The following is a 26,358-nucleotide window of genomic DNA, read 5'->3' on the forward strand; positions in this document are numbered from 1 at the left end:
CATTTAGAACGGATCGGTTAAAATGACTTCATGGTGGGTTTTTTGTTCCACAGTAAAATATTTTTACTTTTGTGTTGGAGCATTTAATAAACTGTCTGCAATGTGGATGTGAGCAAAATGCTCCCTAATGTGGAGAAAAATGCTCCTGGAACAGATCTCCTGCTCTGCTTTTAACCCTGACAGTCCCATAGAAGCTGATTTAGCTCAACTTGTTCAGTTTGTTCTGAGTCTATTATTTAATCTATAACCTTTGTGGTCAGATTTTCTGTGTGTGTGTGTGTGTGTGTGTGTGTGCGCTGTTGCTTTCTCTAACTAAACTGCTGCCATTTCCCCACTGAGGGACTAATAAAGAATGTCTTATTGTTAATTAAAGACAAAAGAACTAAATCCCAGCTTCACATGAAGTCTGTATTTTTACTGATGTCCTGTAGAGGCAGAAGCAGACGGACTTTACTGCAGTAAGAACGTCACTTTCCTCCATCGCCTTGTGTTCATTGTCTTTTCTAAACTATTTATGCTTATTTGTTGTAAGAACATCTAATTTTTTTGTCTTGTTTTAGAACTATAGAAAAATTTAAATACATGACAAAACATGAGATAATTAAAAGTTATGAGGTAAATAGGGTCTTTTTTTCTAAAACAATGTATGTTGAATTCTATGATTTATTGTGTGTATTTCGAGTGTATGCTGTTTAAGTTTCACTGTAACTGAATTTAATGTGTATTTCTACATTTTTCATGCTGTGAAACTTTGACAGTGTTATTGATAAGGAGGTTTTGGACGAGATAAGTGCCAAACTTCTTCCAAAACCGTTTTTCAAACTTAATAAGCTTATTTTATTTGTTGTAACCAATATTTGTTCTTTTAAAAGTCCCTTTTTTTAAAAATTTGAAATGAAAAAAAACCCAAAACGATGACGTGGCTTATCGATGGATGGATGTATCGATGGATAGATTGATTGATTGATTGATTACCACAACTGATAAATGAAAATATCTCCTAACTTGTTCCACTAAAGGCAGCTGGAATAAATGAATTTGCTCAGTTTTGGGGTTTTCTTCTCCCTTTTTTTTTATTTTCTCAGCTTTTTAAATAATGATGACACATCTGGAAATCAGCATTACAGTTAGCAGAGTTTTATTCTAGTAAATGTAGCAGAGCTCATCAACAGCATTGACAGGCTCTGCAGACACGCATCACATACAATGGCTACTTCTCTTTCCTCTTCAGTACATTAATGAAGGCGTCTTTGGGAACTTCCACGTTGCCGATGCGCCGCATCTTCTTTTTACCCTCAGCCTGTTTCTTCAGCAGCTTCATCTTCCGCGTTATGTCCCCGCCATACTACCAACAAACAAAAACTCAGTCAGGACACCTGATGTTTGCAAAGCTTTGAGGGAAAAAAGGAAGTTTGTGTTCTTTGCATCAAGACTTCTCAGCAGTTGGAAAACCTGTTTATGTCTCTAGTGCTGCATTTGTAAGCAGAACGAATGCCTGAGCGGCAGAGCTCAGTTTGTGGGTTGTGCTCCTGATTCTGCTGCTAACTTGTTTATTAAACTGAAATCTGATGAAACGAGAGACATAAAGGTAATTTTACAAATAGGGACCTCAGTAGCATAGAGAAGCCACACACTCACATAAACACTTTAAAAGGTATAAAAAAAAAATCACATCAGGATGATTTACAACCCTAAAATTCTGTTTATTTCTATCTTTTAAAACAAACGTAGCTTAATTATAGTCTGTTTCTCGATGAATCCCCTCTGCTCTGTAAAGAATAAATAAACATATTAACTCTGGATTTCTCTGGAAAAGGCGACAGGAGCTCTACCTGGACTCCAAAGGCTTTCTTTTTGGAAACTTGAAGGAATTTAGAAACACAGGAAAACTTTGAGCTAGCTCTGACTTCCAGCTGTGCTTCAGCAGGTTAGCTGCTGTTTGCCACTTCAGTAGAACTGGAACAGTGGAAATAAACAGCTTGTTGCACAAAAAAGGCATCATGTTGACAGAGTTCATCATTTCTTGACAGCAAATGTTGAGTGAATTAACTCGCCTAGAAATCCCAAGTTGTTAACAAGACAAATTACAAATTAGTCGATGACATTTAATCTGAATGTTACGTTGAAAACGGACCAAATTACATGCATAACCAACGAAACGGTCCACACCATCACACCGTCTCTACCAGAAGCTGCAGTGCGGTCATCGCAACAATCCGCATTATTTTCATGGGTAACACCAACTTGTTCATCTCTGCCGTTCAACTCACAAATACGCCTTCTGTACAAATGTTACTACGGGACCGGTCAGGTGCGTTGCAGCAGAGACACTTAGAAAACCTGCAGGACCAGGTTGTTCCACCATTCAGAGGGACATAAACAGGTTTTCCACTGATATAAGATTTATTAGCCAAGCCTTGGAAAGAAAAAAAAAAAATCCCCAAACAAAGTTTATTGGGAAAGAATTTCAGAGAAGAAAAAGTCGACTTACACATTTTGCGAGCACATTTTTTCGAAACGCCTTTATTCTGAAAGAAACAAAAACGTGATGATCATCCCATTTTACATCTCAGATTTACAGCAACTCGCTGGAAATCTCATAATTACGTTTCTCTCGCGATGACTTTACTTCCAATCGCTGCCTGGACGGCAATCTCAAACATCTGCCTGGGAATGGAGTCCTTCAGCCGCTCGCACATGGCCTTCCCAGCACTGTATGCACGCTCCCTGCAGACAATACACGCCTGTCAAAACTACCCCCAAACAAGCCCAAATCATCAACCCTCCTCCACCGTGCTTCATAGGCAAGGCCGGATTATCCAATGGGCATTATGGGCGCAGGCCCAGGGGCCCACGCCCATTTGGGGCCCACGTAGGGCAAACCCCAGCAGTTTGAACATGAAACAAAATGTACATAAAGGCCACAGAGTTACACCACAGTGTCTAGTGTTTTGCTACTGGTACCACTGGCTGAGAGATGTTAGAGATGTTGTTTCACAGAGTATCATTCACACTTTTCACAGTGTTGCAGTGGGGAAGGGGGCCCCTGGAACATTCTGGGCCCTGTGCACTTTTAATCCGGCCCTGTTCATAGATGGTATGAAGTGTGATATTTGGGTTTCTCCATACATGCTGCTGTATTTTCTGATCAAACACGCCAACTTTGGTCTCGTCTGTCTGAAAAACATTATTTCACAAGTCTCATGGCTTGTTTGGATATAATGTTGCCATGACGAACGGCCATGTTCTTTTTAGTGAGAAGATGCTTTCCAAACACGTTACATTTGTTCTGTTTTCCTCTAATTGTTGTGTCCTGAACTTGGAAGATTTGACATGCAAACTGCTGCCTGGAGGAGCCTTTTCTTCTTCTCCTTCTAGTTTTTCAGATCACTGCATGAGTTCATTTTGGTGTGAACGTGCTCATTGCTGATGTCTTTCCTCCTGGGCATTGAGCCCATTTACATGCACATAAAAATCTGATTATTAGCTTTCAGTGATCAGATCAGTCTGCAGACCAGGGGTGGCCAACTGTGGTCCTGGAAGCCGGAGTTGCTGGGAGTTTTAGGAGTTTCCCTGCTGCAACACCTCCTGATACCTGTCACACTTAATTAGCAGACTGGTTTCGAGCTGGAAGACAACACAAGTTCGCTAATATACCTACTGATTTGAGTGAGGTGTGTTGCAGCAGGGAGACTCCTAACACCTGCAGGACTGCAGCCCTTGAGGACCAGAGTTGCCCAACCCAGTTGTAGACAGATAAATCTGATTTGCTTTATCAGATAGCTGCTATTATCAGATCATGAGAAATCAGATAAATACAGACTATTCCCCAACATTCTGATGTCTACCTTTATGTGGACCAATATATATGATTTATGGAATGTTTTTACATCTGTTCAAGCTCAAAAGTGAAAGTTGCTTCTACATTTTCAACGTCTTCCGTTGAGCAAAAACAAAATAAAAACAGGAAATGGTGCAGCAGGGAGAGTATGGAGTATAAACAAAGTGAAACAATCACATTTAGCACCTTTAGTCTATTTAGTAGACCATTATCTTCCTCATTAGCAGCTAATGCTAACCCCACAAGAACTGCCATGTTTAACAAACAGATATTTTAAAAATAACAGGAAGTGACATCACGCATGCACTCCAAATATGGCATTTCAGAAGTTTAAATCAGATTATTGGTCACATAAACAGGTTGGACTTTTACACATTCAATGTGAATATTAATTTTATTGCAGTTTGCGTTCCAAATAATGCGTAACATTTGTCAGTGGACTGATGAACATGTCAGAGCACGGCTAACAACATGGAGTTTTAATTCACCAACTTTGTTTTTAAAAAGTGAGAAGCAACAAATCCAGAAACTTTTTCTGGTATTGGAAACTTTGGGAGACTCGTCGCAACGACCCGGCTCCCATCCAACAGTGTTCAGTAGAGCCTCGAGGACACATCCGGCTTTTTGATCCGAATCCGAGTCCGTTTGCTCGGAAAGTCGCTTCATTTGGGGAAATGTGAACGCGACAAATGGATTCTAATTCAGACCAAAGAAGCGACTCGGTGCGCCTACAAACGCAGGTCTCGGCCCGTTTCCAGCGGACCAAATACAGGAAGCGGACTAAAAAAAAAGAGTCCCTTCCTGCATGTGGCGTAGCATTGCATTGTGGGTAAATCCATAGCGATGGCGTTAAGGGTCCTCTGCCTCGTCTGGTGTTCATACTGCGTCCATTGTTGCAGTGGATTTCTGCAGGATACTTGCATAAGACACAATAAAAACCCAAAACAGCCATAGTTTGGTCTCCATGTTTAACTGGCAGGTGGAGGAAACAGAGTTTTCTTCTTCACGCCGGTCTGGTCCTCTCTTCTGCTAAATACTAGTGCAGCGCCACCTCTGGTGGGAATGGGGAGATATTATTCTAATGGTTTGGCTGGTTTTGACCAAAGTTCAGCGTGAACACGGTCCGCATGGATACACCCCCCTACAGCTGGACCATGTCCCCAACCGGACCGAGTCTAGCGGACTATCCTGATGTGAAAGCACCCTCGGTCTTCACACAGCGTCAGTTCCAGCTGCACTCAGAGCTCCATGATCAGGCTGAAAAAGTTTCCACCTACTGATCCCACCAGACTTATCGTTCCATATTACTGCCCACTGATGAGGAAATTAGACAAAAACCTATAAAAAGTTCAAAGTACTGCAACACGTTGTGGACTCTTCATTACAAAACAGCTGCAGCTGTTAAAGTACATCTGTTCAGTTTTAGCCATGGATATTTTTTTACTTCTTTTTCAACTGTTTTAATTAATTAACATTTAAACGCATATTTCCAGACATGAAAAATTTAGTTTACAATAATCATAATCATCCAATAATACTCTCATTACGCTAAAAATTAGGTGTTCAAATCAGATGTTTCCTTTTTATTATGCTATGATACATAAAACCCTCTTTCTTCTTCAGATGACACAAAATAATTCAACTTAAAAAGGGATATGGAAGATTTTCTATGCTGTGATTGGTTCTTGTTTCCTAATGACAGTAACAGAATAAAGCTAGCTTTGATTTGGATCAGCATGGACGCTTACAGGCCATGACAGACGTCCTTCACTGGGGAGGTACAGAGGTCTATTGTGGCTCCTGAGCTTCGGTAGAATGGACGTTAAAACACTGATCTGTGTGTCATCACTTTCTTTTCTGTAAAGTTTCTCTCCTGTCCTTGTCAGACTGGTTTTTATTGTTAACACTGGCTGCCAAGAGGCAAATTTTGATGCAATCTAAAGTGTTGAATACATTTCATGCTTCGTGGGATCAGGATAATTCCAGCAGGGATCAGGGACCTTGACAGCAACGTTAACACGAAGCCACAGGAGACAGCAGTAACAGGACAAACATGAGGGTATGTGGAAGGAGCAGGTCGGATTCAGCTGTTATTTGAATGTACCTGTGTACTATGGTGGTGAGTTCTTCCACTGGGCACCCGTTCAGAAGAATATCCATCTTTATCAGATCAGCAGCCTGGTAGCCCGTGTTCTCATAATCGAAACTGTGTAAAATGAGAACAAACAGGCGCTTTCAGACAGGATACTGGATGGCATTCACTAACTCTGTAACGAACCTGGAGAAGAGGATCCAAGTTAAATGGAAGCTGATAGAGACACTTTGTATGGAGGAAAATTAGCTAGTATAACATGATTTTGGGAATTAAAGTCCAGCAAGATGTGTAACACTGAGTAGTATCAAATCTCCTTGCAGGTTGCCAGGTTGGAGCTTCTCAGGGCTCCATACATGGACTTCTCTTTTTAAAAGAATGACTTAGTGAACATTTGCAAACACATCAAAACCCTGCTTTATGGTTTTGGCCTCACCTTTAATGGACTTTCTGATGCAACAATAGGCCGTACTTACAGATAAAGATAAAGTTGTTGAGTATGTATTTTTGGTATGTAGGAAGATCTGCTTACGCTGGTTTAACTAGTATGGTACGTTTGTTGCGTGGTGTATGTTTATAAAATCAATAACAAAAAAACCCTGCTTTATGCAGATGATGGTGTCATTTTTCTAAGACAAATTCTGATATGGATGTTTAAAAAAAGTGAGGATTTGTCAAGTGTAAGTCATGTCTTTTATTTAATAAAATACAGTCTGCAACAGCGCATGTGTTTTTAAAAAGGACAGAAGCTACAGATGGAAGATTAATTAAAATATTTTGGTGTTTCCCAGAACATTATCTTTTAAAAAATCAAGTTAAATTTTATTTGTAAAATTGTAAATTTTGTTTGTAATTTCAGAAAAATAAAATACTGCCAAAACTTTTCTTCATTGTGGGACTTTTTTCACATATAGAATATTGTATTTTTAAAACTCATCTTAAAACCCATCTTTATTCCTTGGCCTTTAACCCAACGTAAGACAGTCAGTGTTATAGTTCATTTTTACTATTGGTTTTACTTACTATTTATTCAGTTTGTTTTATTGTTTTAATTCTGTATTCCTTGTATGACCTGTTGTTTTATTGTGTTATTTATTTGCATTTGAACTGTTTTATTCTGTTTTTACTTTGGCCGATTGTGTACAGCACTTTGTTTCAACTGGTTGTTTTAAAGGGCTTTATAAATAAAGTTGAGTTGAGTTGAGTATTACCACGCGGCAACATTTGACGGTTAAAAGTCATGCCAGATGCTGCAGTTCCCCCCTCACCCACTAGGGGCTCCAAAACAGGGAAAATCCCCATAGACTCCCATGTTAAAAAGACCAACTTCACAGCAGAAATAAACATGTTTACAACAGAAATAAACATGTTTACAGCAGAAATAAACATGTTTACAGCCTGGTACAAACAAAAATTTTAGATTTAATGGGTCTACCTTCATGACAACTGTGGGGGAGTGAAGTTTTTTTCTAATTTCTTTGTTTAAAAGTAAGTTCATGTCGTAATTCGGTATATTTGATTGACAGGAACATGATCTCCTGCTTCAAGAAGGAGGAATGTAGAACAACCGTGGTTTTTAACTGGTTAACAGCATGATTTAGCTTTAGTTCGCCTGCCTCCATTAGCTGGTTAGTTCCTGTTAGCTAACCTCTCTTGGTTAGCTTTGATAGCTCTTAGCTACACACGAGTCGGAGTTCCCTCAATCATCCACCCCGGCGTTCACCACTTTCTCACCCATTCAGTGCATCGCTTATTCTTGGCGCGTATCTTTCTAAAACTAATAGGGTAGTTTATCAGTCTCTCAGAATTTGGTCTCAGTTTAGGAAGAGTTTTGGTCTTTTTCACTTCAGAGTCCAGTCGCTGCAAATCATTGATTTGTTCCATCAATGACAGATAATGTATTTCATACATGGCACAGAAAAGGTTTGAAGCGTTTTGGTGATTTATACCTGGATAGAGAATTTGCAAGTTTTTCTGAACTCTCATCTAAATTTGATATTCCTTCCACACAATTCTTTCGTTTTCTACATGTCAGGCATTATATTCAGACTATGACAGCACAATATCCTCAGAAGCCACCAAATAATCCAATTGGTGACTTCTTAATGGTCAAACCAACCTCTAAGGGTGTTATAACAATTTTGTACAATTTCATTTCCAATTTACAATGTTCTTCCAGAGCTGCAATACAATGTAAATGGAAACATGGTCTTAATTATGCCTTTACAGATAGACTATGGGATTCTATTCTTAGTCAGGTTCATACTATGTCAATGTGTGCACGTCATGCACACAGTCCATCGCGTCCACTTGTCCCAGGTTAAGTTGGCACGCATGTACCCAGACGTGGACCCAATATGTGGAAAATGTAGAGGCGCACCTGGCGCTTTGCTTCATATGTACTGGTCCTGTTCTTCTTTGGCTAGTTTTTGGAACTTTATCTTTTATACAATTCCTGAAGTCCTGCAGCATCAAATTAAACCGGATCCACTGTGTGTAATTTTTGGAGTGGCACCAGAACATAAATGACCAAACTTCATGATTAGAATATTAAAATTTTCACTTTTATAAGTTTGACGTGCTACATTGTGAAAGTGGAAAGACTGTACCCCCTTCACATGCTCAATGGGTAAAAAATATTATGCTTTGTATGGATTTAGAAAAAGTTTGATACACAGTTTGTGCATCTGAAAATAAATTCTACAAATTGTGGCAATCATTATCAGACTTTTTGAGTGATCCACCATAATTGTCTTTGAGTAGCCTTTGTCAGTCAGTCAGTTTTTTTTTTTTAATGATTCATTGTAGATGTTTATTGTTTGTTTCTATGTATTTTGTTGGGTATGGGATCTAAGTTGAATATTTGTATCGCACATTTCATTGATACTTTTTGTGTAATAAAAAGACCTTTGAAAGAAAAAAGAAGTTAAGTGTATTGGACTGGATAGGAAGCTTGAGATAACCATTAGAGACAACCTTACAGACACATGACGTTCAGTCAACAGGTGACATCAGTTAAAGGAGTTGAAGTTTTCCCATTTTTACGTCCATTAATATGCATTTTCAATTTAAAATAAATACAATTAAATTTAAAAAAAAAAAAGTAATTTACTCAAAATTACCTGAGTTGTTCGACATGTAATGTGTAAACTGACAATCACAAACAATCCATGATGAGTATATATGTTTGACCATATGTCACAGGACGTGACGGGGTTTACCTGGCATATCCAGATGAGACGGATTTAAGGAGGTCGTAGAAATCCACAACGATTTCATTTAAAGGGAAGAGATACTTCATCATGACACGCTGGTCGTCTATGTACACCATGTTCTTCTGGACCGCCCTGCGATTCTGAAAGAGGACAAATGATCAATGTTGTGTGCTTTTCTTGATTCATCTGTCAAAGCGGAGCTATTATGAGAAAGAATTTCCTGAGTGAGCTCTAAAGTTGACAGAGATTGTTTGGAGACGAGCAGAAAAGGCTAATTTTTTCCTCCTTTTTCAATCACAGAGGAGGAACCTTCTGTTTTTATTTGTTTTCCATGTTTTGTGTTTCATCTTCGGCAGGAGGACGAATAGGAAAGAAGCCCCTTCTGGCTGGAAACACTACAAAACATAACATCTTTTTAAATACATGGCAGGATCACAGCTCGCTGTAATGAGCTTGGAAGGTAATATTTGGCAAAAGCATGTGAAGAGTCTGAACCCTCTCAGACAAGCTTTCCAATCAGTGTTCAGGAATAACTCTCCAGGCTTCCTGAAGGGTTGACAGATGTGCTTTGGCGAAATTCAGGCTCCGGAGGGGATTTATCCCTTCCGTCCGACCTGCTGCCGCTGCTTTTGCTGCCAGTTCTTGTGTCATGTAGCGTACCTCAGCGTTTTCATTGCTTACAAACGGCTTCCTGACAGCCACGTTTCCATGGAGACCATCAACTAATGGCCCCTTTCCACTCATTTAATGGGCTAAGGTTGCTAATTTCAACACATAACAACAGCAGCAATTCAGAACCATAAATAAGAAGGCAAACAGCAACACAACAACATGAGTAGGTCAGACATACATGGTAAATAAAGTAAATAAGTGCTCATGTTCAGAATTTGTCATAATATTCTCAAGAAGGAAGTGTACATATGTATATGCATAAATATACACATGCAGTCAGGGAAAAAGTTAGTAGAGCACCTTTGTTTTACAAACAAAGTACCTTTAGTTGTACCAGGCATTAAAAATTAACACAAAAGTTTGGAGCAATTATTTTTCCATGGCTGTACATGTAAACATACACATATATATGTGTATAATAAAGACACATATACGTGTAGACACATATACCCGCATAAACCTACACATTTATAGAGAATAAACTCAGAAATACTTATGTTTCCGCCATACTTCAGCGTTCCTGGTGGTGATTGCAGATCAGCTTTCAGCTGCTGCTTAAAGACAGGTATGTGCAGTGATCTGTGATTGTGACTGGTAAAGTATTCCAGCTCGACAATCCTTGAATAGAAAAAACATCTTGTGCAAATGACGATCTTGTGAAGTGATTTTCATACTAGTCCCTACACGGCTCGGCTGGTGGCCAAGTCGCTTCGCAGCAGGTTTGCGGTTTAGAGCAAGCTTCTTGGAACCACTCAACTACAAATGGAAATAAACCATTGTACCTCTTACTGATTATAGGTACCACATAAAGAAGGCAGAGTGAGACGCTAATGCAAAAATCCAACCACTTGCTTAACCGTTTAGTCCAATTCAGGGTCGCAGGAAGCTGGAGTTCATCCCAGCAACCATTGGGCAAGAGGCAGGTACACGAGTGGGATGCACACACCAAGGCTTGAACCAGCAACCTTCTCAATGTGAGGCCACAGCACAAACCTGCACCACTGTTCTGCCTGGATAGCAACATGATGAGCAGAAACTCACATAAAAGACGTGTGTCTTGTCACTGTGGGACAGAAACTCTGGAAGCTCACAGCCACAATCACAAATCATGTCGTACTTTTAATTTTATTCTAATTATAATAATAAAAATCATCTAGGTCATGTTGTTTCCATGAAGATGATGGACTTTTTATAGTGAAGTATTCTCCATCCATCCATCCATTCTCTGCCACTTATCTGGGGTCGGGTCGCGGGAGCAAGGGAGCCCAGATTCCCCTCTCCCCAGCCACATTTGCCAACTCTGTGGGGAGGAGCCCAAGGCATTCCCAGGCCAGCCGAGAGATATTGGCAGAAGTGTTCCGGCAAGGGAACACTTCTGCCAATGGTCGTGATCATCATGGGGGTCACTGAGCAGCACTTAGTCTGGTCCCTCCCCTAGACAGCTGTTTGCCATGGTTGACCCAACCAGGGGCATAAAGCTCCTGACAACATAGCTACTAGGATCTTCAGGACACACAAACCCCTCCACCACAATAAGGTGATGGCTAAGGGAGGGTAAAAAAAAAAAAAAAATAGGTGGAAGAGGTTAAAGATCTGAAAAGTCAACAGCCTTTTCCATTAGAATATGTACTGCATGGTACTGTTCCATAAAAATCCTGCAAAACGTCCTGTATGGCCTCGAAAAATGTACAATTTCCTGGAGGAGAATTTTCCGTGTTCTTACCAAGCAGAGACTCATAATTTTGCCGGTGTAAATGTCTGGTGTGAGGATGGTCCCCAGCACCATGGGCTCCAAATATTCTGACACCTGCGATCTGTCCGGGAACTGAGCTGGATTCACAATGGTTATCTCCTCACTGCCGTGTTCCTGGAGGAAGAAGTAGAACAAATGGATCAGGGATTAGACCAGTCCGGTTTTTCCCTGTTCTGGTTGACTTGATTAGCCTTAAAAATACTTTATGGCATAAAGCCAGATCCTCTCAATCTCCTGTCGATTGGCTTGCCTTTAGGTAATGCAGAAATAAAACCCCACAGGCAATCAGATCTGCTAAAAATCAGCTACTTTAAGAATAAATTCTCATCAAGTGGTGCTGATCCCAAGAACTTTTGAAATACAGTTAAATCAATGGAAAATAAACTCATTTCCCCACATCTGCCCACATCCATGAAATTTGGTGACATAGTTGTCACCAATAAATCAACCATGGTTTTGCTTCAACACTTTGTACAATAATCACAATCCTTTTCTGCTCCAGCCACTAATGCTGGCCCAGTATGCACACCAGTTTCACTCGGTGATGTTAGCTTCTTTTTCCAGCCCGTCACCACCGCTGACGTTTTGAAAGAACTGTCGAAACTGGACTCAAATAAATCTGCTGGTTCTGATTGGCTCAATCCCATGTTTTTAAAGATAGCAGCTCACATTGTTGCGACCCCTATCACACACTTATTTAATTTGTTTATCCGTTTGTCTGTTTTTCCCTTTAGACTGGAAATCTACACTGATCCTCCCTCTTTCTAAAGGAGGCTCTAGTTATGACTGGCTAAGGCACAGGTGTCAAACTCCAGTCCTCGAGGGCTGGTATCCTGCAGGTTTTTGTTGTCTCCAAGCTTCAACACACCTGATCAAAATTCACCAATAAGTTGACAAGAAGCTGCTGGATCCATTTGATCTGAATCAGCTGTGTTGGTGGAGAGAAACAACAAAAACCTGCAGGATACCGGCCCTCGAGGACTGGAGTTTGACACCCCTGGGCTAAGGCATTTAAATCAGTAGACCATGATATCTTCTTGCGTAGTCCCTACGGTATAGGCCTTTTCAAGAGTTGCATGAACTGGTTTTCCTGTTATCTCAAAAGCCGTGTCCAAAAAGTAAAGTCAGAAACTCTAGTGTCTGATCCGCTAAACATCTCCACCGGTGTGCCCCAAGGTTCCACCTTGGGCCCAGCCTTGTTTTCCATTTCCATTTTCCTTAACTTACATTCATCTTTTATAATATAACACAGGGATTTTATGTCTTTCTTAATGCAGAATTTAAATCTATCACTTGTTTTGTTTGGTTTGAAGTGAGAATCAGACGCTCGCAGCTTAATTTTTTAAAATCTTTCTAATGTTTGTGTTAATTTAGACCATCAACTTCCATCGTACCTGACTAAATAGTCCGTACGTCTACAACAGGCATAATTTCAGAGTCATTATTGTGTTCATCAAGAATTACAATCAATATTTAGTCGAATTCTAACAGTTTGCCAAAGTAATAACGTAATCTAAGCAAACAGTGCAATAAAATTAGCTTCCGTCTGCACAGAACCATCTGCATATCCTCATGCAGGGAAATAGCCTTGATCTAGAGCTTTGTGCTGAGTGGAAACATGCTGCTGTCATCAGCAGAAGCCGAGCTCGGCTGTAAAACAGGAAGATGTACGAGCAGCTCTTACCTTGATGAGTTTGGCCGAGGAGAGGACCGCCTTGTAGGGCACGGTGGGAGCTGTCACGATGACGGAGGCATTGTACTCCTGCTCCAGCCTCTGATTGAAAACCTCCATATGAAGAAGACCCAGGAAGCCAAGTCTGCAAGAGGACAGGAAGGTCCAGAGCTGAAGTTTTTTAATTTCGCTGTCTGGAAAGAGTTCAGCCGAGCATTACGCTTCCAGCTGCATGTCAGAGACAAAAATTCATATCGGCTGGATTGGGAATAAAATATGTGATAAATAAACTCTTGCTTGGCAACGAACAACATGTCGTAAAGAAAGCAATTTGCCAAAAAGTCGTGATTAAAAGTTTGTGTCCAAACTGAAGGAAGAAACACAACAAAACAACAATTCTGGGTGTTTCAGACAAACTTCAGGTCTGGTGGCGTTTTGTAAAACCGATAAACCAGAAAACGATGGTTTGCAAAAACTTTTCATATTTTAATCACCTAAAAAACATAATTTCATGTCAAACTGATTAAAGTGGAACTATTCTGTGCATTTCAGGCTAATTTGTTTTTATTTCTGAGCCCAGAAGGGCTGGGATTGATGGAGTTATTGTCACAAATGGCTTTATTTACTTCAGACCGACCCTCTCCGTAGGCTGTGAGATCAGCCTGCGGGCAAAACGAGTGGATTGAGACTCTTCCGCATTAAGCCCCGCCTCCCGCCACTGCACTACATCGGGAGCGCGCACCGCACCTGCTTTCACCGTCATTGTAACATCTCATAAACAGAAGGCTTAGGCTGATATGAACTCAATAAAAAAACAAAATACAACGTCAGCACATAGCATACAGCCCTACATGTTGGAACCTGAATCAGAGCCTGAAAACGAAGTGGAAAACAGCAACCCACAGCAACGAATGCAGCAGGATGTCTCTCTTTGGTAAACTCACCAGCCATCGTTGGAAATAACTTTATCCAGAAATTATCCTCCAATTGGTCCCAGAAAGCAATAAAATATTTAGGTGTGTGGCTGACATATTTTACTAATGATCTATACAAAAACAATTATGAACCAGTGAACAAAAATATTCAGCAAAATCTTACTAAGTGGACAACTAATATACTTAACTTTAATTCAAGAATTGAAATTATAAAGATGTCTATACTGCCCAGATTACTTTACTTGTTCATGTCACTTCCTGTTAAAATCCCAACATCCCAATTTCAGAAGTGGGATAAACAAATTTCCCGATTTATTTGGAGAGGGAAAAAACCCCGCATCAAATACAAAACATTGTTAATCAATAAAGAAAAGGGGGTCTATCCTTACCCAATCTCCATGACTACTATTTACCGGCCCAACTCAAAGCTATAACCCAGTGGTGTGATAACACATTATGGGACAAGGTGGAAGGAAATGGAAATTTGTTGCGGAAACGTCCCAATCCAAACTTTAATAGGAGATATAAAACTTGTATGAAGAATTCAAAAAGACATTACTCCAATTGCATTTTTCACTTTATCACTATGGTTTCAAGTTTTGAAAGAACTTAAAATAGTGAATCAGATTACAATTCTTAGATGGGTAGCATTTGATTCAGATTTTAAGCCAAATCAAATTGATTCAGTATTTAAATATTGGATACAGAATGGTATGACAGCTTATTGCAAATGTCTGGAAAAAGACTCGTTACCAAGCTTCCAGTCATGTCAGAGGAAATATAGCTTAGAACAAAATGATTACTTTAGATATTTACAGTTAAAGCAATATATATCCTCAAAGATCCTAAAGGTTAGGACCCCAGAGCTTAATAAATTAGTTATTCTGATCTCACAAGCGTACAATAAGGGTTGTAAGTCAATTATTTCTAAGCTATATAAAACTATTCAAAACAGCAGAGGGAATTCAACAGATTATATTAAGAAAAGATGGGAGAAAGAAATAAATATGGATATATCAACAGAACAATGGGACAATATGTGTGAGAATGCATGCTCTACTTCCTGCTCAGCCATTTGGCGAGAATTCAGTTGGAAAAATTTAGTACGTTATTTCATAACTCCTAAACAGCAAGAAAGCCTAAACACCGGCAGCTCTTCATGTTGGGGGGGCTGTGGTGTGGACGGAGCACATCACACACACATATTTTGGTCGTGTGTAAAAATAAGATCCTTTTGGTTACAGGTTGGAAGCAAAATAGACCAGATATTAGGTTTTAAAATTCCCCAAACTTTCATGACACTTTACCTTGGAGATCTCCCCATAGACTTAGTTGAAAATGATAAATATTGATTAAAAATTCTTCTTGCCATAGCAAAAAAAAAACCAATCACACGAAAATGGCTTCAAGTAGACCCACCATGTATCAAGGACTGGTTGGACCTAGTTGAAGAAACTCATAACCTGGAAAGACTAACATTTATGCTGAGATTACAACCTGGACTCTATTTCACAAGATGGGGCAAATGGACAAATCAAATTCAAAGTGAATAGGGGGAAAAACAAACCAAGTAAACACACACACACACACACACACACACACACACACACACACACACACACAAAAAAAGGATATTGTTCCCCAATTTTTTTGTAATAATATTTGTATTATGACATTTATTTTTTTGTTGCCAAGCTTATATTGTGCAAACTGTACAGACTGTAACTGTTATTGTTTATGTAAAAAATGCTTCAATAAAAATCAAGTATTAAAAAAAAATAAAAAAAAAATAAAAAAAGGAAATAACTTTATCCCACGTTTTCCACCCGCCTGATGTATTTGTACATGCCCTTGTTAACCAGTAGAAGGTAACCAATCACCCAACCTTATCCCCCGGGACGTCACAAGGATTTCCAAGTAGAAAAAACTCTCTAAAACCACACGTTTTTTGTCGCCATGGAAACCGAACGGAGAGAGTGCTGGAACTCAAACTCAAACTCAAACATGCGTTTAGGTGATAAAAAAAACAGTGCCGTTCACATGTCTGATGAGGATTCAACACTGTAGAAAGCTCAGAAAACTCCAAATACCAGAATAGCACCCCTTTAACCTCATCAAAGACCTGCAGACCCCTCAGAGACCTGCAGACCCCTCAGAGACCAGCAGACCCCTCAGAGACCTGCAGACCCCTCAGAGACCTGCAGACCCCTCAGAGACCATCAGACCCCTCAGAGACCTGCAGACCCCTCAGAGACCTGCAGACCCCTCAGAGACCATCAGACCCCTCAGAGACCTGCAGACCCCTCAGAGACCTGCAGACCCCTCAGAGACCATCAGACCCCTCAGAGACCTGCAGACCCCTCAGAGACCATCAGACCCCTCAGAGACCTGCAGACCCCTCAGAGACCATCAGACCCCTCAGAGACCTGCAGACCCCTCAGAGACCAGCAGACCCCTCAGAGACCTGCAGACCCCTCAGAGACCATCAGACCCCTCAGAGACCTGCAGACCCCTCAGAGACCAGCAGACCCCTCAGAGACCTGCAGACCCCTCAGAGACCAGCAGACCCCTCAGAGACCATCAGACCCCTCAGAGACCTGCAGACCCCTCAGAGACCATCAGACCCCTCAGAGACCATCAGACCCCTCAGAGACCTGCAGACCCCTCAGAGACCAGGAGACCCCTCAGAGACCTGCAGACCCCTCAGAGACCTGCAGACCCCTCAGAGACCAGCAGACCCCTCAGAGACCTGCAGACCCCTCAGAGACCAGCAGACCCCTCAGAGACCATCAGACCCCTCAGAGACCTGCAGACCCCTCAGAGACCATCAGACCCCTCAGAGACCATCAGACCCCTCAGAGACCTGCAGACCCCTCAGAGACCAGGAGACCCCTCAGAGACCTGCAGACCCCTCAGAGACCTGCAGACCCCTCAGAGACCAGCAGACCCCTCAGAGACCTGCAGACCCCTCAGAGACCAGCAGACCCCTCAGAGACCAGCAGACCATGTAGCCTGGCTCATAGCGATGTTATAAATCCCATCAGAATTGAAGCCAGCGTCTCTGGACATTCCCATCACAACGTTTTCTGACCCTGCTGGTATTAAAGTTTCCTTCTTCAGGGACCTGCAGATGCGGACTCATCTAGCTGCGGTTTTTTCTCTTCGCGTGATTCCACTCCTCAAACCTCACTAAAAACCAAACAAGCTTCAGCGTGGTAAATCTTGGGTGTCCCAGCGATTTCTGGACGTGTCGCGAGCGGCTTTGAATTCCAAATGAAAAGTTCTGCGATGGACTGGCGAGCTGTCCAGGGTGTACCCCGCCTTTCGCCCAAAGACTGCTGGGATAGGCTCCAGCTTCCCCGCGACCCTTTGTTGGATTAAGCGGTTGGGATGATGCATGAATGAATGTTGATCAAATTCAAACTAAAAAACACTTGGAGCGCGCAAACCTCCACCAAGGCCTTTAAAACGTCCCTAAATCCAAACGGTGATCCGGATCACCACCAAAATAAAATCAGTTCTTCATTTTCACATTTCCAACAACTCCTGAATATTTCATTAAAATCCGTCCAGAACTTCATGAGTTATCTTGAACACAAACAAACAAATAAACACCAGTAAAATCTTAACCTCCTTGGCAGAAACAACGTTTGTCAGCTTCAACATTAAATATCACATCTGTCATGTTCCATAACGTCAGTTTGCAGTGATAAGAAGAACTTTTCCATCCTAAAGAAGTTTTAAGTGCACTTCTTAATCTCTTTATTAAAAACAGAACCCAAACCCGCCCCCTCGTCGGGGGTTATAAAAGCTTCTTTATTCTAATTCTAAGCCTTGGCTCTGACCTCCAGCCTGCTCCCAGGGCCAGACTGCTGTCTCTCTGCACCGTGACACTCGAGTCATTCAGGGTCAGCCTCTCAATGGCGCTGCGGAGGGCGGGATACTCTGACTGGTCCATTGGGTACATGCCTGAGGAACAGTCAAAAAGAAAGAAAAGAGTTCACATCAGCAGCAAACAAGAGAAAGCCCTGATTGCAGCATGCTGGCTTGCCAAACACAAAATGCACTCAGAGCTGTAAATGCATTAAGATCTGCGGCATCACACGGCAGGTCCCACATTCAGAAGCTGCCTGAGGTCGTCGAGGCGTCACTTCAACACGGTTTCCTCTCGGAGAGCAGGAGGCGGCGCTTACCAGCGAACACCATGGCTTTGGCTGGTTTAAAGCCTGGAAGAGCCTCCACAGGATGCTCCTGCAGGTAGAGCGTGTCGCCGATCTGGGCCTCTTTCACGTCCTTCATGCCCGCCACGATGAATCCCACCTGGCCTGCAAAGCTGCAAAGCAGTCCACATCGCACAGAGACAAACATTCAGCCATTACGTTTGGCGTGCTTCTGTTTTTCTCTGACTTAATTTCAGGAAGAAGCTTCAGGATTTTTAATGCAGATCGTCTTAAAAGACCAAAATGAGAGAAAGTAAAAGATAAAAGTTTAGACCGTTACTTCACATATTACTGTATAAAACTCCAGAATTATTCCTTTTGTTTTGCTTCCATTGTAAATAAAGTTTGATTGGATTTGTTGTGCGATCGGCTGGTTCCTGGTTTTGCATGAAAAATGTCCAAACTGCAGAGTATGATGTAAAAATTTGTAAATAATTTCTCTATATAAACAACATTTTTGAAGCAGTTTTTGTCCAATCTGCAACTAAAAACGGACATTTTTACATTAAATAGATTTTAAATGGTTTAAAACAATAACATGATCATCATAAAGGTTATTTTATCTCAATGAATTGTGATGATTTGACCGAAATGTCCAACGTTCATGATAAAGCATCAACTTTTCACATTTTCTGTAAAATTAAGTGAAGAAACAAATGTTTCCCTTTTTTCTTTGTTTGATTTGAGGAAAAAAACAAAAGATAAGATTCTGGAAAAATTATGACGTAAATGTGGCATCTGTCACCACGGCAACCAGTGTGCCTGCCAGGAAACTGGACCAGTGGAGGACAAATGAAAACCAGTAACAGTCAGGACTAAAGACAAAACCGCCAACAGGGGCTGAACCGGATCTGAAGGTGACGACCCGAACTAGAAAACAACTCCATCAAAGACCTGAAGCAGAACCTGAGAAGCATCTGGACCTTCTACTCTTCACTAAAGCTGCATCAGAAATGGTTGCCATGGAAACTTCCGTCTTAAGGACGGGAAGCCAGGAGGAAAGGCAGAGGTCACATGACCCCAGAACCGAACTTTAACTGTAAATAACGGGTCCGACGGAGGAACGGATCCTCACCAGAACCCGGTCCTCGGCGGGTCCGACGGAGGAACGGATCCTCACCAGAACCCGGTCCTCGGCGGGTCCGACGGAGGAACGGATCCTCACCAGAACCCGGACCTCGGCGGGTCCGACGGAGGAACGGATCCTCACCAGAACCCGGACCTCGGCGGGTCCGACGGAGGAACGGATCCTCACCAGAACCCGGACCTCGGCGGGTCCGACGGAGGAACGGATCCTCACCAGAACCCGGACCTCGGCGGGTCCGACGGAGGAACGGATCCTCACCAGAACCCGGTCCTCGGCGGGTCCGACGGAGGAACGGATCCTCACCAGAACCCGGACCTCGGCGGGTCCGACGGAGGAACGGATCCTCACCAGAACCCGGTCCTCGGCGGGTCCGACGGAGGAACGGATCCTCACCAGAACCCGGTCCTCGGCGGTTCCGACGGAGGAACGGATCCTCACCAGAACCCGGACCTCGGCGGGTCCGACGGAGGAACGGATCCTCACCAGAACCCGGTCCTCGGCGGGTCCGACGGAGGAACGGATCCTCACCAGAACCCGGACCTCGGCGGGTCCGACGGAGGAACGGATCCTCACCAGAACCCGGACCTCGGCGGGTCCGACGGAGGAACGGATCCTCACCAGAACCCGGACCTCGGCGGGTCTGATGGAGGTCAAGTTTCAATAAAACTTGATAAATGTACGTTTTATTGCTTCATATTGTCTATGAATTGACTGCCTTTCTCTCCCGTTGTCATGGAAACCAACGGATGAGGGGTGGCGTAGTAACGGCGAGTAAAAGGCGACGTACAGATTCTGTGTTGGGTGCTCGTCTGGGCGCAGGAGGCCCAGCTCGTTGACCTCGTAGGTTTTACGCAGATGAGCCGACACGATGCGGTCGCCCTTCCTGACCCGACCTCCCAGCAGGGCGATGTTGGCCACCACGCCTCTGTAGTGGTCGAAGTTGGAGTCAAACACCAAGGCTTTAAACGGGTCGTCGGTGCTTCCGCTGGGCCTGGGAGGAAAGGAAAACTGTTTACAACCAAACGTGATGACCAGATCGGAGACGGGAAACAACCTCGTCGGGCTTACGGCGGGATCTTCTCCACGACCGCTTGGAGAACCTTCTCCACGTTTGTTCCACGTTTGGCTGAAATCTGAAACAAAAAAAGATGTGAACAGATGTTCCTGAGAAACTGATCAACACTACAGACGACTTTCTACTCCGTCTCACCCTGATGCACTCTTCACTTGGGATGTCGAACATCTTTTCTATCTGGGACTCCACTCGCGCTGGATCGGCGTTTTTTAAATCGATCTGAGGACAAAACGCCGCTGTCACACATGAACCGCGAAGAGATCGATTTCTGTCACTTTTATACTGATCTTAGCTCTACTGTGATGACTGAAAATAGCTGAAATTACTCAGAGGAGGTTTTTATTTGATCAGTTCCCTGAATTATCTGCAGAAAAATGGCAGAAAATCCTCGTTGAAAACATCGTTTTATTGCAACATTTATCTCAACACACGCTAAAGCTACCGGCTATGACTACCAACCTTCTCATTTTCATTTCCATTCATATCCAGCAGATCATGGCACTGTTTTATATTCAAACCATGAAAAACTTTTTATGATAATAATAATAATAATAATAATAATAATAATAATAATAATAATAATAATAGTAATAATAGCAAAATTATAATTATAATATTTTTATTATTTCCACAAAAAATGGTAAAGTTTTTTTTAAACAACCTGACCTTTAAAGGGTTAAAAAAAAACATTTAAAACACTAATTATTATTTGATTTCTTAATTTTAAGGCGGAACTTTTTTTTTTTAAAAAGACTGAATATGGATTATTTTTACAGAAGTTTTTTTATTCTCAGGATCAAATGGGCAATTTTAAAAAGACAAACATAAATCAAAACAAAAAATGCATTATAACAAATATTGCTATCAATTACTGCCAAAACCAAGAACATCATCATAATAATAATAATAACTGTTATTATTATTATTATTACAATTAATATTATTATTCTTATCATTATTATTATTTAAAATATCTTTTTTTTTAATCAAACTGACCTTTAAGAGTTAAAAGATAAAATTATATATAATAAATTATTTATTATAATTTATTATTTATAAAAATTACATGTTCATATTTTAGGTTGCAGTTGTTTTAAAATACTGACTTAAAAAAAATTATGTGGGAAATAATGTGGAAATGCATGAAGAATTAATTTTTCACAACAGTTTTTGACTAGATGTGTTTTTGGCTTTAAGATCGAAAGTTTTTAACGTCCCTCTTCAGGTTTAAATGCTTCAGCCTGACTGTACCTTATTAATCACAGGTATGATGGTCAGCTGGGCTTCAAATGCCAGGTAGAAGTTGGCCACGGTTTGCGCCTGAATCCCCTTTTAATGACAAAATCAGCAAATTCATCACATGCAACAAACCCGTCCACGACAACGCTGAAGGGAAAAACAGCAGAAAAATACCTGATTGGCATCAACTACCAGCAGGACGCCCTGACATGCAGAAAGCGAGCGAGACACTTCATAGCTGAAGTCGACGTGACCCTGAAAGGAAGAGATTTAGCTTCATATAAGAAGTCTGAAAAGGCAAGCTGTCCAGCCCAGACCAGGACTTACTGGTGTGTCGATGAGGTTCAGGAGGTACTGCTGTCCCTCGTGGCTGTAAAACAGGGAGGCTGTCTGGGCCTTCACGGTGATCCCTCTCTCACGCTCCACCTGAAGCTTGTCCAGAACCTGCTTGTTCTTCTCCGTCTTCACTATGGCGCCTGTTGGGAATCACACGTACAAGGAAAACAACAATAATCCTGCATTTAAACCAGCAGACTAATTACAAGCCACTAAAACTCAGAACTGTTGTGTATATGTGTAGTTTTATAAGCTGTAGGTGTCCAAAGTCTGTCCTCAAGGGCCGCTGTCCTGCAGGTGTCCCGCTGCAGAACACCGGATTCACATTAACGCCTCAAAATGTTCACACAGAACTTTAAAACAAGCTGTCGAGGAGAGAAATTCAATTAGCATCCGAATAAAACCTGCAGGACTGAAACCCTGGAAGACAGCAGTCGGATCTCGGCTGGACGCCTCCACAAAACCAACCCGTCATCTCCAACAGCCGGTCGGCCAAAGTGCTTTTTCCATGATCAATATGAGCAATAATGCAGAAATTCCTGATTCTGTCCACGGGGAACTTGGACAGGTCGACGGCATCCTGAGAAATAAACAGAAAACAGCAGAGAAGAACGGAAAGAGCTTGAATGACTGAAGTTTATCCATCAACACATGAAGGTTGCTGAGCAACAGGCGTCCTGAGGTTTGTTAGGATCGCTGCTCGACAACCTGACCAACGTGTGCACGACACACACACACACACACAGCCTCACAACCTTTCCATGCAGCCAGAAAGTCCAGCCAAAGAGCGCTCTACCAGATAAGAGCACAACATGTGAGGTTATTAACCCCGTTTTGACATGTATGTTACTGTTGAAGTTCACACCTCATTTTAGCTTTAAGAACTTGGTTCAAAACCCGCAGTAACACTTTATATTGTGGATAGAAATGAGCTTAATATGAGAATTAATAATTATTAAGAATATTTCTTTTTATTTTAACCAGTGTTTTTCTCATGGAGCTTTACAAAGCTGTTGCCATGGTGATCAAGCTTGCAGGGTGGTTGGGAACCCTGCATTGCAGCCATATGGCCGTGCCGTGGACCCTGGCCAGGCCTGGTCTGAGTTCTTCCTGTGGTGGCCTGAGTCGGAACCGCAAGATATTATTTCCTCACAACGGCATCAAGTTCCATGTTTATTTGCATTTATGTTTAGATTTAATGTCCAGATAAAGAAACGGAAAGCAGCGACTGAAGTTCATGTTTGTGCAGAACCTGGAACATTTCTGGTAAGAGATACAGACCAGCAAAACATGCAGCCAAAAGGTGGAGAAGCTGTCCCCTTGTAATTTTTCTACGCATTTATTTTGTTTGTTTTCATAAATACAGTGGTGTTCATATGTATTCATCCCCTTTCATTAAAGAAAAGCTGAATTTACAACAATCACTCAAATAACTGGAGACTTAAAAAAGGAACAATAACTAAACATTTGCAAAAATATAATTTAGTAATATAAGACACTGTTTTTTCATTTAATTGAGTTAAAGAAAGAAAAAACAAACAAACAAACAAATGGTTCCTGGACAAATTAGAGACTTTTCTGTTGAACAGTGGGACAAAATACCTGTCAACAGGTGCAGAAGTCTGACTGAGAGGAACAGAAAACACCTGACTGGAGCGGAAACATTAAAGCATTGTTCTACTAAATATTCACTGATGGAATATGTAATAAATTATCTTATTTGTTTGCTTTAAAAATATATTTCTATTGAACCAGAATTAGAAAATAATGTCATGATTTTCATAAAATTTTTTATTTGTTATTACTTTAGTCTATTTCATCTTATTTTACAGGCAGCTGGTTTTTTTCCTTCTTTAATGAAAGGGGATGAATAAATATGAGCACAACTGTATATTACATTTTATTTATATATATATATATATATATATATATATATATATATATATATATATATATATATACTTCTTGTCTTCAGTAAATGGTACTTAGTATCTTGTAAGGGCCCCACCGGCTGGTATGCATACTCAACAACATCAGGGTATGCTTCTACTGAGATGACAGACGGCATCCTGAAGGTATCTCCCTGATCTGGACCAGGGCATCACTGAGTTCCTGTACAGTCTGTAACAACTCCTTCCTCTTCCAGCAGCTGCCTGCATGCACTCAGCACAGGGGGCCAGGCACTGACGTGCACCAGGAGTAACCCAGGACACACTGCACCTGTGTACGATCTGAGCATGGCTCCAAGGATTCCACTGTGATACCAACAGTCTACCCTGCAGAAGTTTGTGCCAAAGCCACAAACTGGTCAATAAACCAGAATAACATCCATTATGGCTTCTCCAGACTATTTTAAGTCTGTCATGTGGTCTGGGAGAATCTGCTTTCTGTGGCAGAGCTGTTCACATTCAGGCTCACAATGTTCATCCTGCATAAAGGAGCAGGTATAAGTCTGTCTGATGAGTAAAAGACCTTTTCCAGCTCTGTCTGCTGGAAACTCCTCTGTGCTTTTAAGACACAGAAAACCATAAAACATGGGATGTGTGGATGTGCAGTCCTACAACCTACAGGGTCCAGTGCACCTGGGCTTAATTTCACTACGACCAGACCTACTAAAACTGATAAACAACCCTCTCTGCTGCTTAAATGGCCACATCAATATACTAGAAGTTCCTTTATTTTCACTGTCATAGTAGCAAGAATAAGGTGTGTATTGTACAATCCAAGTGTTTTTGGTGCAGTCCCATTACTATCATCTCTCAAAGTTATTTAATAGCACTTTAAAAGAAGTTGTAACAGGAACATTTTGGCTCTAATAATCACATATTAATGAGTTATAACTACTAAACAAACAGTCCAGCTAATGTTTACACTAATGCATCGACTGCTACCAGATTTGTTACAAGAGGCTGAAGTTAGCTTCTGATTCGAAATATAAGTAAAGGGTGATTCCACTGAATTTCTGGAAAACCAGACCACATTAGACCAGGTCCTGACAAAAAAACTACAAGACATAGACTTATTAAACCTGGACTGAAATATTCTATATACTATGCAGATTCAAGAAAATGCAGTTTCTGATTTGTTTTATGATTTGATTAGAAAGTTGCAGTGGCCTGTAAGACTGGTCAGATTGATATTATAATACCCAGGCTAGTAACAGTATCAATTAAATTCCAGCATGATATCTATATTTTCCTTGCAGAGGGATTTTTTATACAAAGAGCAAATGAATTTTAATGAAACTTAAACTGGATTTGCTTTTTTGTTTTTCCTCAGGCACTAGTGTGACAATAACTGTTATTTTTTTTATTTTGTGACATTGTTAATGTTATTTTATATAATTTACAAACTAAATAGCTTTAAAAAAAATTTTATTAAAAAGTTTTGTTTGACAAAAATCTTTGTAAAGTGTTTTTTTATTACAATCCTGATCAACAATTAAAGGCAAAAATAATAAATGACTGAAATTGGAAGCAAAAAGCATTCACATGTAGAATAAAGGTTTCACAAATCAGAAACGATATTTTAATGACTCTGCATAATATATAGAATATTTCAATCACGGTTTGATGAGTCTATGTCTTGTAGTTTAATGTCAACCTGGTCTAATGTAGTCCAGATGCGAAAAAATGTCCCAAAATGAGCCTAATTTGCATTTTCAAAATACAAAAAAAGGTTTCACAGATCAGAAACTGCATTTTCTTGAATCTGCATAGTATGTTGAATATTTCAGTCCAAGTTTGAAGAGTCTAAGTGTTGTAGTTTTTTTTCAGGACCTGGTCTAATGTGGTCTAGTTTACCAGAAATTCAGTGGAATTGCCCTTTACTCATATCACAAATCGGAAGCTAACTTCATCCTCGTATTTGTTACCTTGTCGGGTTGTGTGTTCATCCTTCTCACACTGCAGCTGGTTAACACAGGCAGACTCTTTATCCAGCAGTGTCTAAACACCGTGTAGCTCACGTTACAGCTTTTCCTTCTGCACATTTTAAACTCTAAAACTCGTCTCAGAAAGGGAATCACCCCGAACCGCTTCACCAGAGCAAACCCCATGTTTACTTTAGCTAGCTAGCTTGTTAGCTAGCTAATCATTTAACCAACGTATCAAACCAAAACACGGTAAAAGTCCCATATAGCGCAGTTTCCCGACGATGAGACAAATTATATCACAATAGGGAAAAGTCCTTATTAAATAGTTTGGGTTTAACCCCGATGTG

The 26,358-nt window shown here is 41.1% G+C and overlaps 1 protein-coding gene across 1 annotated transcript; it reads right to left on the minus strand.

The window, feature by feature from the left end:
* Positions 1-1,138: 1,138 nt before the first annotated feature.
* guf1 (GTP binding elongation factor GUF1) lies at positions 1,139-26,358 on the minus strand. Its single transcript, XM_079250489.1, has 17 exons — positions 26,012-26,358; positions 22,606-22,717; positions 22,129-22,277; positions 21,976-22,056; positions 21,814-21,891; positions 20,698-20,781; positions 20,556-20,620; positions 20,275-20,478; positions 18,374-18,513; positions 18,026-18,149; positions 13,258-13,390; positions 11,544-11,687; positions 9,155-9,288; positions 5,946-6,047; positions 2,608-2,727; positions 2,492-2,528; positions 1,139-1,345 (listed from the first exon to the last, which is right to left on the minus strand). The coding sequence occupies exons 1-17, from the start codon at positions 26,192-26,194 to the stop codon at positions 1,211-1,213; spliced, it is 2,025 nt and encodes a 674-aa protein (XP_079106615.1). The 5' UTR covers positions 26,195-26,358; the 3' UTR covers positions 1,139-1,210.

The sequence above is a fragment of the Telmatherina bonti genome (genome assembly GCF_933228915.1).
Source record: "Telmatherina bonti genome assembly, chromosome: 12".
Classification (NCBI taxonomy): domain Eukaryota; kingdom Metazoa; phylum Chordata; class Actinopteri; order Atheriniformes; family Telmatherinidae; genus Telmatherina; species Telmatherina bonti.